Raw genomic sequence first — 13,316 nt, forward strand, 5'->3', positions numbered from 1 at the left:
CATCTGTTCCTGTGTGCTCTGGTCAGATATATCCTTCTCCCGAAGCTGCAGATTCAGTGCCATCGTTTGAGATACATTCTTCTCAGGGGAGGGGCTTAATATTTCTTTGGTGTCATTTCGCAGGCAAAAAGCACCTGTAGTTGGGCCACTATTCTCCATGTACTTTTTTAATTAAAAGCCTATGAGTCCCATTATCTTGTCCTGGGACCCACTCTAGTTCTGATCTTCAGCTTTGTTCTCGAAAGAACCAGGTCAGGTGTCAGTCCGAGTTGTACATGCAGAAGGGTGACTTGGTACATTTTTCTGCTGTATGTTTTCATTAACAAAGAACTAAATTAGAGCCACAGACTGGGTATCCAAATGAAGTAGAGGGACCTTTTCTTTAACCCCCTCTCCAGTCTGGCTTTTCTTGTAATGCAGATTTTATTCTAAAATCAGTTCATCTTGGTAGCCAAGTCAGGGCTCATGGGCTGTGGACTGAGAATGTGATCGGAACTGTGTGTGGTTCTCTGTTCTCAGACTCTTCAATTCTGAAAACACTTTTTGAGATCTGCCTACAAAATGTATAGAGTACATTCCTTGGGAGTATTCTAAATTTAAGTATCTGGCTCATGCTACAACGCCGGCGTCGTCGGGGTGAGCTGTGTGGTTTTAGTGCCTTGTAGAACCTCTTTCCCTGGCTTGGTTTTTGGTGCCTGGATTTCAGTCCCTCCTTAGCCGTGTCCCACAGGTTTGACTCGTCTAAGAAAAGGGGTTACAGTGCCCCTCGGAGAACTGTGGTGAGCATTAAATGGTGTCATAACTGTAAAATGCTTAGAGCACCACCTCGTTGGGAGTAAGCCCCTAATAAATGTTAACGATGATGATGTTTGCTACATAACTGTGTGTGTATCTTTCTAAGAATCCATGGGGCTACTTTCTCTTTTTTGGGGTGGGGGGGGCCTACTTTCTAAGCAACTCTGCTTCACCAGTAGGACAGTGTGAATGAATGGATGGTAAATCTTTTGCGGGTTGAGGTTGTGGGGAGAGGTCTTGTTCAGGATTCCCATCTGGAGGTATTCTTATTCCAGGCTCTCATTCCCTCCTCCTGAAAGTTCACAGTCATGACGGGCGGGGATTGGAGGAGAATGATACGATTATATGGCAGGCGCACCTCGCTTTTAGTCACCTATCTTAATTTTCTACACTGTTCCTTTCATTCCTTGGGTCATTGCTCTCAGCTGGAAGGTTAGACAGATGGGGATTGCAGGTCAATGTGTGAGCCCCTCGCGTTGTTTTCAAACTCTGTGCACATAGACCCCATTTTGGGCTGGCGCACTGTATGTGATTGTGTATGGGGTGCTCAGTGAGCACGTGTAGGAAATGTGATCTCTGCTCCCAAAGCGCTTCGTGAGATCGGATCTCCATAAACTGTCATTTGATTTTTACCCCCAATTCAATTCCGTTACCTACTGGGGACCTGAGCCCCTATAGAAAGCTAGGGGAGGAAGGACTAGAGTAACGCCCAGACTGTCTGGTTTTACTGTACATACTTGATAACTCAAGAAGTAGGACTGCCGGTGGCTGATGCTCAGTCGTGTCATACTGCCTTAATTCCTGAAACTGGTCTGGTCACAGAGTTGCACATTTTTCTCCTCTATACTGCTGCCTTTTAACTAAAAGGCTGGGATCCCTCTATACTGATATAATGAGTAATAGGGGCCCTGTCTTATTGAGCAAACATTTTGATGAGATCCTTGAAGAAGAATAAGGAGAACAGACTTACAGTTAGAGTGCTGTCCTTTCTCTTTCAACGCCATTGTTGAAAGTATTTCCCTAATTGTCTTGTTGGCCACTTGAAATGCAATTTCTGTGTCCAGTCCGGCCTCCATCTCCCAGCATCTCTGCTCCCAACAAATGCTCAGTGGGCCCCATGTGCTTGGGAGGCCCGTCTGATCCCTCTCTGCTCTCGGTGCGGGGTAGGTGGGGGTGGCTATTTCCCTCTGGTCCTCCTGTCCTTTCACCAGTGTCACCCTCCCTGTCTGCCTGCCTTCTGCCAGGATGGACCTTTCTTTGCCCAGGATTTGGAAACTATTCTTGACCACAACTGCCACTTGGGACTTACCCAGGCTAAGTGATCCGTGTGTGGAAACTGGGTGGTGGGATACTTAGATGCTGTGCCCCTCAGGGACTTACAGTGTGATCCCGAGTGGCTACTTTTCTTGAATCATACCTCTCACTCCCAAAGGTTTAAACTTGCAGTAGCCCCATCACAAGAAACATTTGAACTCTTGGCAAGCATAGTGTTTGCCCCAGTTCTGAATCCCTGAGGTGGGCATCTGGGATGCTGCTGGCAGGACCCTTTCTAAACTCCCGGGTTCTCACTGCACCCCCAGCTCACAGGTGACCAGCATGTTCTTAGACCTTGGTGGGCACAATCACCAGATCGTAACTGATTCCTACCAATGCCATTCTTTAATTCCTTTAAGACTTTTTGACAGCAGCCCTGGCATAGGAAGGAGTTGCAGTCTCAGAAACCCACAGGGGCAGCAGTCAGTTCTCCCTTTTCATATGGGTCCATGAGTCAGCATGAGTTTGTTTGTTTGTTTGTTTATTTGTTTGTTTGAAAGTCTTTTGTGCTCTGGCCGAGTTCTTCAAGCAGTGTAGCACTATAGATAGATTGCTTGGAATGCTTGAAACTTTTATTTCAAGGAAGGTGGATTTGAGGGGTTAAGAGAAAGAGGAACAGTGATAAGTACGAGTGATTTGCTTTGTGTAACTCTGGGCACATCCCTTCCCCTCTCGGTCCCGGTTTCTCTCTTGTCAGCAAAGGAAAGTCATACTGATTTCTGCTTCTCCGGGGCCTGGGAAGGTCCCGCGGTACCCGAGCTCTGTGTAAGTGCTTCCGCAGTCATGCTTCAGACGGCATCTCTTGGTTGTGGGGGAGCTAGTGCCGAGGAGTGGGTGTGATCAAGGGTACTACTATCTTATATCCCTAGAGCTGACGACTAGCCTGTGGTCAGACCACGGACCCTTCCCCTCGCATTCTCCAGTGCTGAGCTGCTTCCGTTCCATCCCTGGGTGTAACGTGGCCTCCCTTCATTCCTTCAGGTAGAATGGAAGAATCTCACTTCAATTCTAACCCGTACTTCTGGCCTTCTATCCCCACAGTCTCAGGGCAGGTAGGTGGTATTTTCTCCTTTGTCGCTCCTCTATGGTATACTTTTTTTCCCATCATTGTGAACTTTAAACCTGAGTCATAGGCTCTATGATTGTGGATGCAGAAGTCGGCTAACCCAAGGCTGCTCCACCGAGTCCCAACCACGGCATATCGTGCCGTGCTTCAGCCTTGCTTCTGTCAGGGAGCCCAAATCGATCCGCTCCCGGCTCCTTGATCTCTGAGGCAGACAAACGATGAGAAAGGGGCCAGCAACAACCCGAATCGGGCTCTGAAGACGGCGCCCCCCTCCTCTCTCTCTTATAGATTGAGAACACAATGTTCATCAATAAGATGAAGGACCAGCTGTTGCCAGAGAAAGGCTGTGGGCTGGCTCCACCTCACTACCCCACCTTGCTGACAGTGCCTGCCTCAGTGTCCCTGCCATCAGGCATCAGCATGGACACAGACTCCAAGTCCGAGCAGCTGACCCCGCACAGCCAGGCGTCCGTCACCCAGAATATCACGGTGGTCCCTGTGCCGTCGACAGGACTGATGACTGCTGGTGAGCACCTCTGCTCCTCCCGCTCTGAGGTGTTGATCTCCAGTGATCAGTACCCCAGGCTGGAGGGCTCGAAGGACACGGGGAGTGGGCTGTGCTTGATTGCTCAATCAGATGTGTATTAAGTGCCTACTGTGTGCCTAGCCATGAGCTGGGCACTGTGGGGGATACAAAGAAGTAGAAGATGCGGGCCCTGCCTTTGAGGAGGTGACATTCTTTCCTTCTCTGAATCAAGGAGTCTCCTGTTCTCAGAGGTGGAGAAGAGAAGGGAGTCAATCAAGGGGTAAATCTCACTGTTACCAGGGGGGCGGGCACAAGGGTTAGGAGACCATTATTTTTCTACAGGGTTTGGGGTTTCCTCTGTACTCTGGGTTGGGGGGTGGTGGCGGGGTTATTTAGACAATGGTCTGGGGGCAGTGACGTGAAATACAGGCCCAGGAGGCGGCCTGGGCACCCTAACGCATCTCCCTTTCCTCCCAATCCTAGGTCCGGGGCTGGTCATCACTTCCCCCTCAGGCTCTCTTGTGACCACAGCCTCATCAGCTCAGACCTTCCCCATTTCGGCTCCCATGATTGTCTCAGCTCTTCCCCCTGGCTCACAAGCCCTGCAGGTGGTCCCTGACCTTTCCAAGAAGGTAGCCTCCACCCTCACAGAGGAAGGCGGTGGTGGTGGCGGTGGCAATGTGAATGTGCCTCCTAAGGCCCCCCGGGGCCGGAAGAAGAAGCGGATGCTGGAGTCAGGGCTTCCTGAGATGAATGACCCTTATGTCCTCTCCCCAGAGGACGAGGATGACCATCATAAAGACGGCAAGACCTACAGGTAGGAGCCAAGGGACAGGATGGGGCAGGGCTCACTGCCTTGAGCCCCCTTAGCCCCCCACACCTTGATCAGCCCCCTCCCCCAACAGCCTGCCGCCTTCGGTCCACTTGCATGTCAGGTGTTCTGGTGTGCGGTGGGCACGTGGAACGTCGTCTACTTGCTAGTGCCTCTTTCCCTAGAAGGCTGGCCCACATCACCCTGCCTTTTTACTCAGCTCCAGGACCTTCATCTTTGGCTTGTTGTTAAGTGACAGAATGTCGTTTCTGTCTTGTAATAATGGCCGTGGACTGGTTGGAGATTTTGTGACCAGCTTTTTGTTTGCTCTCTCCATTTTCTAGTCCTATTCGTCCGAGAAACCTTTCTTGTAGCACCTAAATCTCACCTGGGTGCCACCCCGTGGTTCTTGGGCCGTTTTTGAGCACTGAGCCTGCCGGATCCTGCATGGTTGGGATGGTGGGAGGGGCCTACAGAAAAACGTGGGAGGAGTAGGATGCCTCCCCTGCTTTGGGATACATGCTGAGAAAAAGTGGCTGCTTGCTCACGTTCTAATTCATGGAAACCCTTAGATCCTTTACGTCCTTCATGTGGTCCATGACCCAAAAAGTATTATATGCCTATTTGCATGTGGTACTCTAAATGAGTGATTATGTAAGTAACACCCTGCCTTTGAATGCGGAGAGTCTTTTAATCACAGTGAGAACTGTCAAGGGCCCTCATGGGTTTGGGGAGTTGGCCCCAGTGTACGGAGCAGGGTACCACTGTCACAGCTTGAATGCAGACAGGGGCAGATATGCATGGCTGGGAGATGGGTCTGTCCTTAGTGTACCGAGATGGGCAATGTTGTTCCCATTTTAGGAGCGAAGGGAACTGCGGCACAGGAAATGGACAGAGCCTTGGGCTCATGGATTCAGTTCCCGGCTCCACCACGAACTTGCTGTGTGACCCTGGGCAAGTCCTTTTCCCCTCTCTGGGCCTCAGTTTCCTCATCTGTAAAATGGGGAGAATTCTGTGTATGCCTCCCGTTTGTGGGGGACTGCAGAGAAAGAGTGTGCAAGAGTCGGCCATCGGCGTTTAGAGCAGCCATAGCTACAGACTGTCTAGGTCCTTTGTGCATGAACGTGAGGGCAGGGTTGCTATGCAGAGATGTAGTGAGCACTGCCCAATTCCTGTTTATGGCAGCTGCCTTATACAATACAGGCATGCCCCCACCCTGTGAGGTTGAGGTGTCCCTGGGAACCGGTCACACCCTGTCATGTCTAAAGCACACCTGGCAAGCTTGATTCATTTAAAGGCATTCTCTTATGTGTCGTTTCATAAGGGAACCCCCCCCCCTTTTTTTGTTGATTGATTGTGTAGAAATCTGGGCTTTTATGCATTTGCCCTCGATGGGGTCATTGGGACATGTTGTAGACGGAGTGTCTCTGAGCACTCTCTAGCGCCCTGCGAGTGGTTCCTGGTCCTCTGGCTCTGACGGGGATCTTTTTGGACTGCATGTGGAAAGAATATACCACCGGGAGGAGGCCGTGGTGGGCTTCTTCCTGCCTTCCCCCGGGCGACTGAAAAGATGGCTAAAGTTTAAGGAGGAGTAGCTAGTCTAGGTGAACCGGTGGAACTTCTTCAGAAATTCAGAACCCTTTGAGTTCCAAAAGGATTTGGTAATCACGAAGAATCCCAGTGTCCATTGACGAATGAGAAAAGTACCTCCACTCGTGTGGCAGGACGCTTCCTTTGACTCTGGGCAAGTCAGTCACCCCCCTCGCCTGTGTCCCCACCTGTAACCTGGGCAAGTCAGTCACAGGAGGCCTCATCTGACTGTCTGCTGGACGTGTTTTAAAGGAAAATTAAAAGTTTCTGAGGTGAGTTTGAGCCTCTCAGAAAGGCCAGTTGAATGATCATTCAAAGTAAAGGTCACCCAGAAAGTTGCACTGGTGCTTCTGAGAGCATGCTCGTGGCTGCGTTTGCTGTGGCCAGTGCCCCATGCAGCTGTGCCCTCGTACTGTGGAGGGCTGCCTTTCTCTGCCCCGAGCCGAGCCGTAACTCTCCTCAACCAAGCGCCTTCCCAACGGCCCAAGATCTCACAGGAGAAGGCATCGGCTCTTACTCGGCGTCTTTGCATTTCAGAGCGGGAAGCACTTGGATGGCTGCGCAGCCAGTCCCTTCTCTGTGGGGACTCCATCCTCTGCGTGAAGGCCTCCAGCTAGGGTTCGGAAATTCGGTTGGAATCGTGGCATGGGGTTGGTGATGACTGGTTGCCCTGGGACATATCACCTCACCCTCAAGCGTTACACTTGCAGGGTGCTGTGAATAGAAACAGTGTCCTTCTGGAAAGGGTCTCTCGGTCCCGCAGGAGCAGTAGCCACAGAGGGCAAGGATTTTTGTCATTGTCTGGCATAGCCCGGACCCCGGCCCTCTGCACGCCAGGCCGTCGTCTGTGTCTGCTCGCAGACTCTCCTCTTGTTGGGAACGGCCGCAGAGGGTCCTGTCCTCTCAGTCACTGTGATGGTACAAGTGCAGCAGTGTGCTGCCCTCCAACAGGACTCTAACCTCACACAGGACTGCGAGTTGGCCAGAGTTCTCAGGGGTGTTCTTTAACCTCCTGGAGAAACTTTGACAATTGGAGTGCTTTTGCAAGGTCACTACAGTTGCCTCTGAGTGTGCCCCCAAATCTGGTGAAGTCTAGTGGCCCGAGCTGCCATCGGCACTGGTGGGGTTAGCCTTGCACAGGGAGAGGATACGTTGGGCTTACCCAACTGTCCTGAGTGTTTGCGAACCCCCTGGGGGGCCAGATAGCCTGTCTCCATTTGACGGATCAGAAGTGGGAGGGCGAGAGGGACGCACAGTCCTGTAATAGAACCTGAGCCCAGCTAGCTGTCTAGGCCCCTGGGCTGTGCCCTTGAGATGGCTCTAACAGTAAGCAAACTCTCCTGTGGAGCGATTGAGCAACCGTCAGGGATCGGGAAACTGGCAGCCAGATTTCCTCGAGAGCTACCGAGTGAATAGGGAACGAAATAGGAATTGCCCTTAGTTATTGGAATTTCAGCAGAAATATTACCATAGGGACCGTCTCCCAACAAACAGTGATAACTCTTCTCCCAAGGACCTCAGGGTTTCATTTTCAGCCATGATCTCAGTTCTCTAAGAATACTCATGAGATCAGGGAACAAAAGTCAAAGCCAACATCTCCTACCCTCTCCAGCACTTCTTTCTGACAGAGAGAGGCTGGGAGACGAGAGACTTGCCCGGCTTCTAGGCTGCTACCTGTCTGTGAGCGCATTTCATGCCCTGCTGAGCCGTTTAGGAAAACGAGGGTTCCACTCACACGTACCTAGCTCTTAACCAAAAATGGCTGAGTGTGGGGAGCTTTCCTTGGGCGGAGGCCTCCTGGTGTGATGCTGTCAGACGACCGCTGAGCAGGAGGCAGGTGTGCCGACTTGGGCCCTGGGTGCAAGCCTAGCCAGATGCTGCTGGTGTGGCCCTGGGTGCCGCGTGCTAGGGAAAGCACGACTGATGGTGCTTCTCAGAGCTTGTGCTGGGGAGATTGGACCCCACCCAGCACTTACGTTGGCTCACTGAAAAGTGATTCTCGCTTGCGTGCAAACGGCTGGTCAGGAGCTCTGGTGGCGTCATGGCTACACATTGGGCTACTACTCGAGGTCAGCAGTTCAATTCCACCAGCCACCCCAAGGGAGAAAGACGAGGCTCTCTATTCCCATAACGAGTTACAGTTTAGAAACTTACAGGGGCAGTTCTGCCCTGCCCTGTGAGGTCCCTGTGAATGAGAATCAAGAGAAGTGCCGTAAGCTTTGGCTGTGGAGTTTTGCAGCGGGCTGGAGGGTGGGTGGGGTGGTGGTGGAGCACATCAGATACAGAGTTGGAGGCCAGTTATAGGTGATTTGGAAGAGCCCCTCCAAATGATTGTGATAATTCCTCCTACCACTGCACTCCTAGGAATCACTGCCAAAGAGGAGGTAAGGGGAACCCGAGAGACGAAGACTGAGTCTTTCTGGGAGTCTCTCATGGTCATCTTGTTCCTCCTTTGTCATCTTGGGGGCTGCTGAGGGGTGTCCGTTCCCCTTGGGAAAGGAGTTCTTTAAAGGTTTGAGATCAAGTTGTTGGCGGGATAAAACCAGAGTAACAAGGGTTACCGTCTAGTTCTGGCCCATTGAAAGCCAGTGTCCCAGAGCCTGGAATAAGGTCTGATTTCCTTTTTCTTTTTCCTTCTGGTCGGTTTCTCATCGTCGCGCACTCTGAGGTCCTGTCCCTCCGCAGCCTTTGGTCGGGTGTTAGGAGCGTGCAGGACGGCACGCTGTGGCAGTGCACAAAGCGACCCTTTGCTCGGGGACACCCAGGGTAGTTGGAATGGAGAGAGATGAGCGAGCTAGGTGGGCTCCGCTGGAAAGCAGAGGGGAGGGTTCGGCCAGGCCTTCTCGCCGGGACGCCGTCTAACCCTTGCCCCTCGCTTGGCCAGGTGCCGGATGTGCTCCCTGACGTTCTACTCCAAGTCGGAGATGCAGATCCACTCCAAGTCGCACACAGAGACCAAGCCCCACAAGTGCCCGCACTGCTCCAAGACCTTCGCCAACGGCTCCTACCTGGCCCAGCACATCCGCATCCACTCGGGGGCTAAGCCCTACAGTTGTAACTTCTGTGAGAAATCTTTCCGCCAGCTCTCCCACCTTCAGCAGCACACCCGGTAAGGCTGCTCTCAGTTTTGCCTGACTGCCTGGCTGTGGCCTCCCTGTCCCGCCAAGGCCGAGTGGCCTGCTCCTGCGCCTCTCTCCACGTCACCGTCTTCTCCCTCTCCCTTCCCACTTGGCCCTCCTCGAGCAGCCTCCGTTCGCTCCCGTTACTGACTGTGAAGCATAAGCGCTATCCTGGCGGCTTGCGTGTGGGGTGGCGGGGTAGGGGTGGGGTCTGGAAAGTTCTGGCCACCAGTCCCAGAGTCTGGAACAATTGTTGTGGTTTCTCTCTGTGTCTCTGTGTTTGGAAATCTCCTGCAGGGCAGGCCCTGCTTTTACTCTGTGCTTCACCTGAGAGCCAAGGTGTGCACCCCACGGCAGGCACTTGGGCACAGGCGGTGTTGGCCTTGGTTCAGGTTACTGTTTGGAAGCAGGGTGTCTGTGGTGAGTGTGTGACCGTAGGAAAACAGCAGAGGGTCGACGAGACTGACTACTCCCGGAAGGTCACCAGGCTCCCTGGGTTGCCAGACTCCATCTCACTGCCGCTAGCCACCGACTAGAAACCAGAGCCGGCGTCCTCGCCGTGAGCTGCTCCACGCTGGAGCGGCTTGGGGAGGAGGGCGGAGGGGTGCTTCCATCCTTCGAGCAACGTCATTTCACCCAGCAGAGAGCTGAGCCTAGGGGTCGAACGGCTTCCTCCTCCCCCCTTCCTCTCCTCTCCGGCAGGATCCACTCCAAGATGCACACGGAGACCATCAAGCCCCACAAGTGCCCGCACTGCTCCAAGACCTTCGCCAACACCTCCTACCTGGCCCAACACCTCCGTATCCACTCGGGGGCCAAGCCCTACAACTGTTCCTACTGCCAGAAGGCCTTCCGCCAGCTCTCCCACCTCCAGCAGCACACACGGTAAGGGTGAGTGGCAGGCTGCTGCCCCCCGCCCCGCTGGCATGCCCTCCCCACCCCCGCCCCGGACACACAACGGCCCGCATGCGGGGGGCGGGGGAGAGACCTGGCTGGAGGAGAAGGCCTCTGGGAGAAGGAAGACTGAGAGTGGCAAGAGGGCAAGAGCTGCACCGGAAGAGATGTGACTGTGGCCACCCCCGTGGCACGGAGGAGAAAGGACTCTCTAAAAGAAGTGGCACACCTGGCCAGGACTCCTCCTCGATGCCAAGCTGGGGCATCTGACTGCAGGAGAGGGCGCTTCTGGCCCTGAGGGACCGACCATGAGCAGGAGATGCCATCGGACGTGAGCTGAGAACCAGCCTGGGCACACCCAAGACAACAAGCCAGCCTTGGGGCCGTCCCGAGTCATGAGAGCACACGCACCGAGCAGTCGCACGGGACTGAACTGGCAGTGCGCTGCGCCCTTCTGGGGCGCACGCTGTCCCACGATTCGGAGGATGCAAACCTGCCCTGGGGAGAAGTGCTGCTCTTTGGCGGACTCAAGTGGAACTCAGCCTTCTCACCAACTTCACGTGGACACGGGGCTCCACCTGCGGGGGTCCGTCATCTTGCTTTCGGAAGAGGAGCCAGCGCTCCTTGGGGAGGAGACACGCCGGGCAGTGTTTTCAAGGTGCAGATTGGAGACACAGAGGAGCCCGGGGACACTCGGTGGTTCTGAGGTCACCTCAAGGCCGTGGCTGATCTCAGTGGCAGACCCTGTAGGCTTGGGGATGGAAGTCAAAGGTCCAAGCTAGGAATTTGCACCATGAGGGCTGACCTGGGAAGAGTGCCATGGGGTTTCGTACGACTGACTGTTCCTCTGCTTTTCTCTGACCCGTGAGCTTTCTGAGGCTCCAGACGGACGGGGTGGTTTCCGACTGATGGGGGACCAGAGGAGTGTTGTGGTTGTCTCTGTGGTTACTCCTGTGTTTGCCGTACGTGTCTGGACAGTGAGGCGAGACAGGTGCTGGAGGACCTGGCTTGTGTGCCACACTGGTGCCTCTCCCCTGGGCGTCGAGCCACCTGCTCCCCTGGTGTCCAGCAGGAAGGAGGCGTGGCCTGAGCTCAGTCATGTTGGCAGTGCAGCCTGGTCCTGGTTCTGGTCCAGCTCAGGGAGGACCTGAGGCTGCTGCCTCCTGGAGAGACCTGCCCGACGTGCCCCTTGGAGAGCAGGAGTGGCCATGGGGAGTGAGGAGGAGGAGCCCATTTGGAGGGGCCTTGTTGACGCCTCTCCGTTTGCTCTGTTCTCATCTTGTGCAGAATCCACACCGGCGATAGACCGTACAAATGTGCACACCCAGGCTGTGAAAAAGCCTTCACGCAGCTCTCCAATCTGCAGGTAAGCGTTGCTCCCTTCACACCGACCTTGAGCCTGAGGCTTGGGGCTCAGAGGTCTGCAGCACCCTCAGGACTCCTCTTTACTCTTCAAAATAGCAGAGGAATCCAAAAAGCTTTAGTTCCGGTGATGTCTTTCTACAGACACTGACACTGATAAGCCTGAAGGGTTCTTATTCATTTTAAAGTCACAATTTAATACATGCTAACATAAGTAATACACACACACACACCCCCCCGAAAAAAAATATAGATTAGAAGAATGGCAGGTTTAACTGTGCCATCTCTTTAGTTTTAATATCTGACATCAGAGAAGAAGACTGTATTTCAGTCTGTTGCATTGCCACACGGTGTGCAACCCCTGTATGAAAAAGCTGCCTGCCCTTGGGTCGAGTGAGTCTGACTCACAGTGGTCCGACGGGCAGGGTCGAGCTTCCCCTGCGGGTTTCCGAGCTGTAGCTCTACGGGAGCAGGAAGCTCATCTGTTTCCCGGGACTGGCTGACCTTGTGGTTAGCAGTACCCCCCTCCCTACCTGCTGTACCCCCGGGGCTCCTTTCCCCTCTGTGTCATCGGGGAGAAATGCATAGAAAGGGACAACTCGCCATCTTAATATGACTGAAAGCGTTTTTGACCTTGTTGGGCCCCAGATAAGGTCTTGGGGTTCTCTAGAGACCCCCATTCCCCACTTGGGACCGGAACCCTGGCATGTGCTGCGTGAGGCATGCTTGCTGCCGCCTCTGGCTCCAGACATAGCACATGCCCCACCTCCACTGCTTGTGCGGAGAGCAGCTGGAGGCCCGGCCCGAGAGTCGGGGTCCTGGGGAAACCTTGTGCCCTCATCCGGGTTCCACCATTGTTCTCAGTCCCACAGGCGGCAGCACAACAAAGACAAACCCTTCAAGTGCCACAACTGTCACCGGGCGTACACAGATGCGGCGTCCCTAGAGGTGCACCTCTCCACACACACGGTGAAGCACGCCAAGGTGTACACCTGCACGATCTGTAGCCGGGCGTATACGTCGGTGAGTGCTCTCGCTTCCCTGCCTACTGCCTGGACAAAGGCCGGCCCCAGCACAGGGAATAGCACGCTGCCGGAGCACCACCTCCCAGAGTGGGTAGAGAGAATCCATGTTAGGAAGTTCGGGGGTGGGGGTGGGGGGCGGTGTTGCTGATCCCACAAGCCCATAGCAATGATTGAGAAACAATAACTCGGTTTCTCTTAGGCATCAAGCAAAATAAAGCTTCGCAGAGCTTGAGCGCTGGGGCTTTTCAATGACATGTTTCCACTTGACTCCAGGAAGAGGTTCTAAGTGCTTCACTCAGAGATCTCTGTGAAAGGACATCTGGTCCCCTGCCAGTTGAATAGCCACGGGGTCTTCTTGAAGCCCCCCTCCCATTCTCTGCAAAGTGAACACTGAACACATCTCCTAAACCAGCGCCTCTCAACCTGTGGGTCTTGACCCCTTTGGGGGTCGAACAACCCTTTCACAGGGGTCGCCCGACTCATAACAGTAACAAAATTACAGTGATGAAGTAGCAAAGAAAATAATGTTATGGTTTGGAGGGTCACCACCACATGAGGAACTGTATGAAAGGGTTCCAGCACTAGGAAGGTCGGGAATCACTGCTCTAGACTATTTCTGAGTCCACAATGCTCTATTTAAAGTGTAGGAAGAGCTCAGGATGCTGCTTACGAGGAACTACCTCTCTTTCATTCTTTAATTCATTCTTAATCCTCTCTTTCAGGAGACCTACCTTATGAAACATATGCGCAAACACAACCCTCCTGATCTCCAGCAACAAGTGCAGGCAGCAGCGGCGGCAGCAGCAGTAGCCCA

General features: G+C 53.7%; 1 protein-coding gene across 1 annotated transcript in view; it reads left to right on the forward strand.

Moving 5' to 3' along the window:
- ZNF384 (zinc finger protein 384) overlaps positions 1 to 13,316 on the forward strand; it is a 20,491-nt gene that overhangs the window by 5,552 nt on the left and 1,623 nt on the right. Inside the window, exons 2-10 of the mRNA XM_045296011.1 lie at positions 3,091 to 3,161; positions 3,464 to 3,701; positions 4,185 to 4,518; positions 5,374 to 5,466; positions 8,987 to 9,211; positions 9,924 to 10,106; positions 11,403 to 11,481; positions 12,342 to 12,500; positions 13,225 to 13,316. The exon at positions 13,225 to 13,316 is cut by the window's right edge and continues 32 nt beyond it. Coding sequence (XP_045151946.1) covers positions 3,096 to 3,161; positions 3,464 to 3,701; positions 4,185 to 4,518; positions 5,374 to 5,466; positions 8,987 to 9,211; positions 9,924 to 10,106; positions 11,403 to 11,481; positions 12,342 to 12,500; positions 13,225 to 13,316 — 1,469 coding nt within the window. The 5' untranslated portion in view covers positions 3,091 to 3,095. The remainder of the gene's footprint in view (positions 1 to 3,090; positions 3,162 to 3,463; positions 3,702 to 4,184; positions 4,519 to 5,373; positions 5,467 to 8,986; positions 9,212 to 9,923; positions 10,107 to 11,402; positions 11,482 to 12,341; positions 12,501 to 13,224) is intronic.

Source organism: Echinops telfairi, unplaced genomic scaffold (genome assembly GCF_000313985.2).
Source record: "Echinops telfairi isolate 266 unplaced genomic scaffold, ASM31398v2 ScPeMD7_7356;HRSCAF=8355, whole genome shotgun sequence".
Lineage (NCBI taxonomy): Eukaryota > Metazoa > Chordata > Mammalia > Afrosoricida > Tenrecidae > Echinops > Echinops telfairi.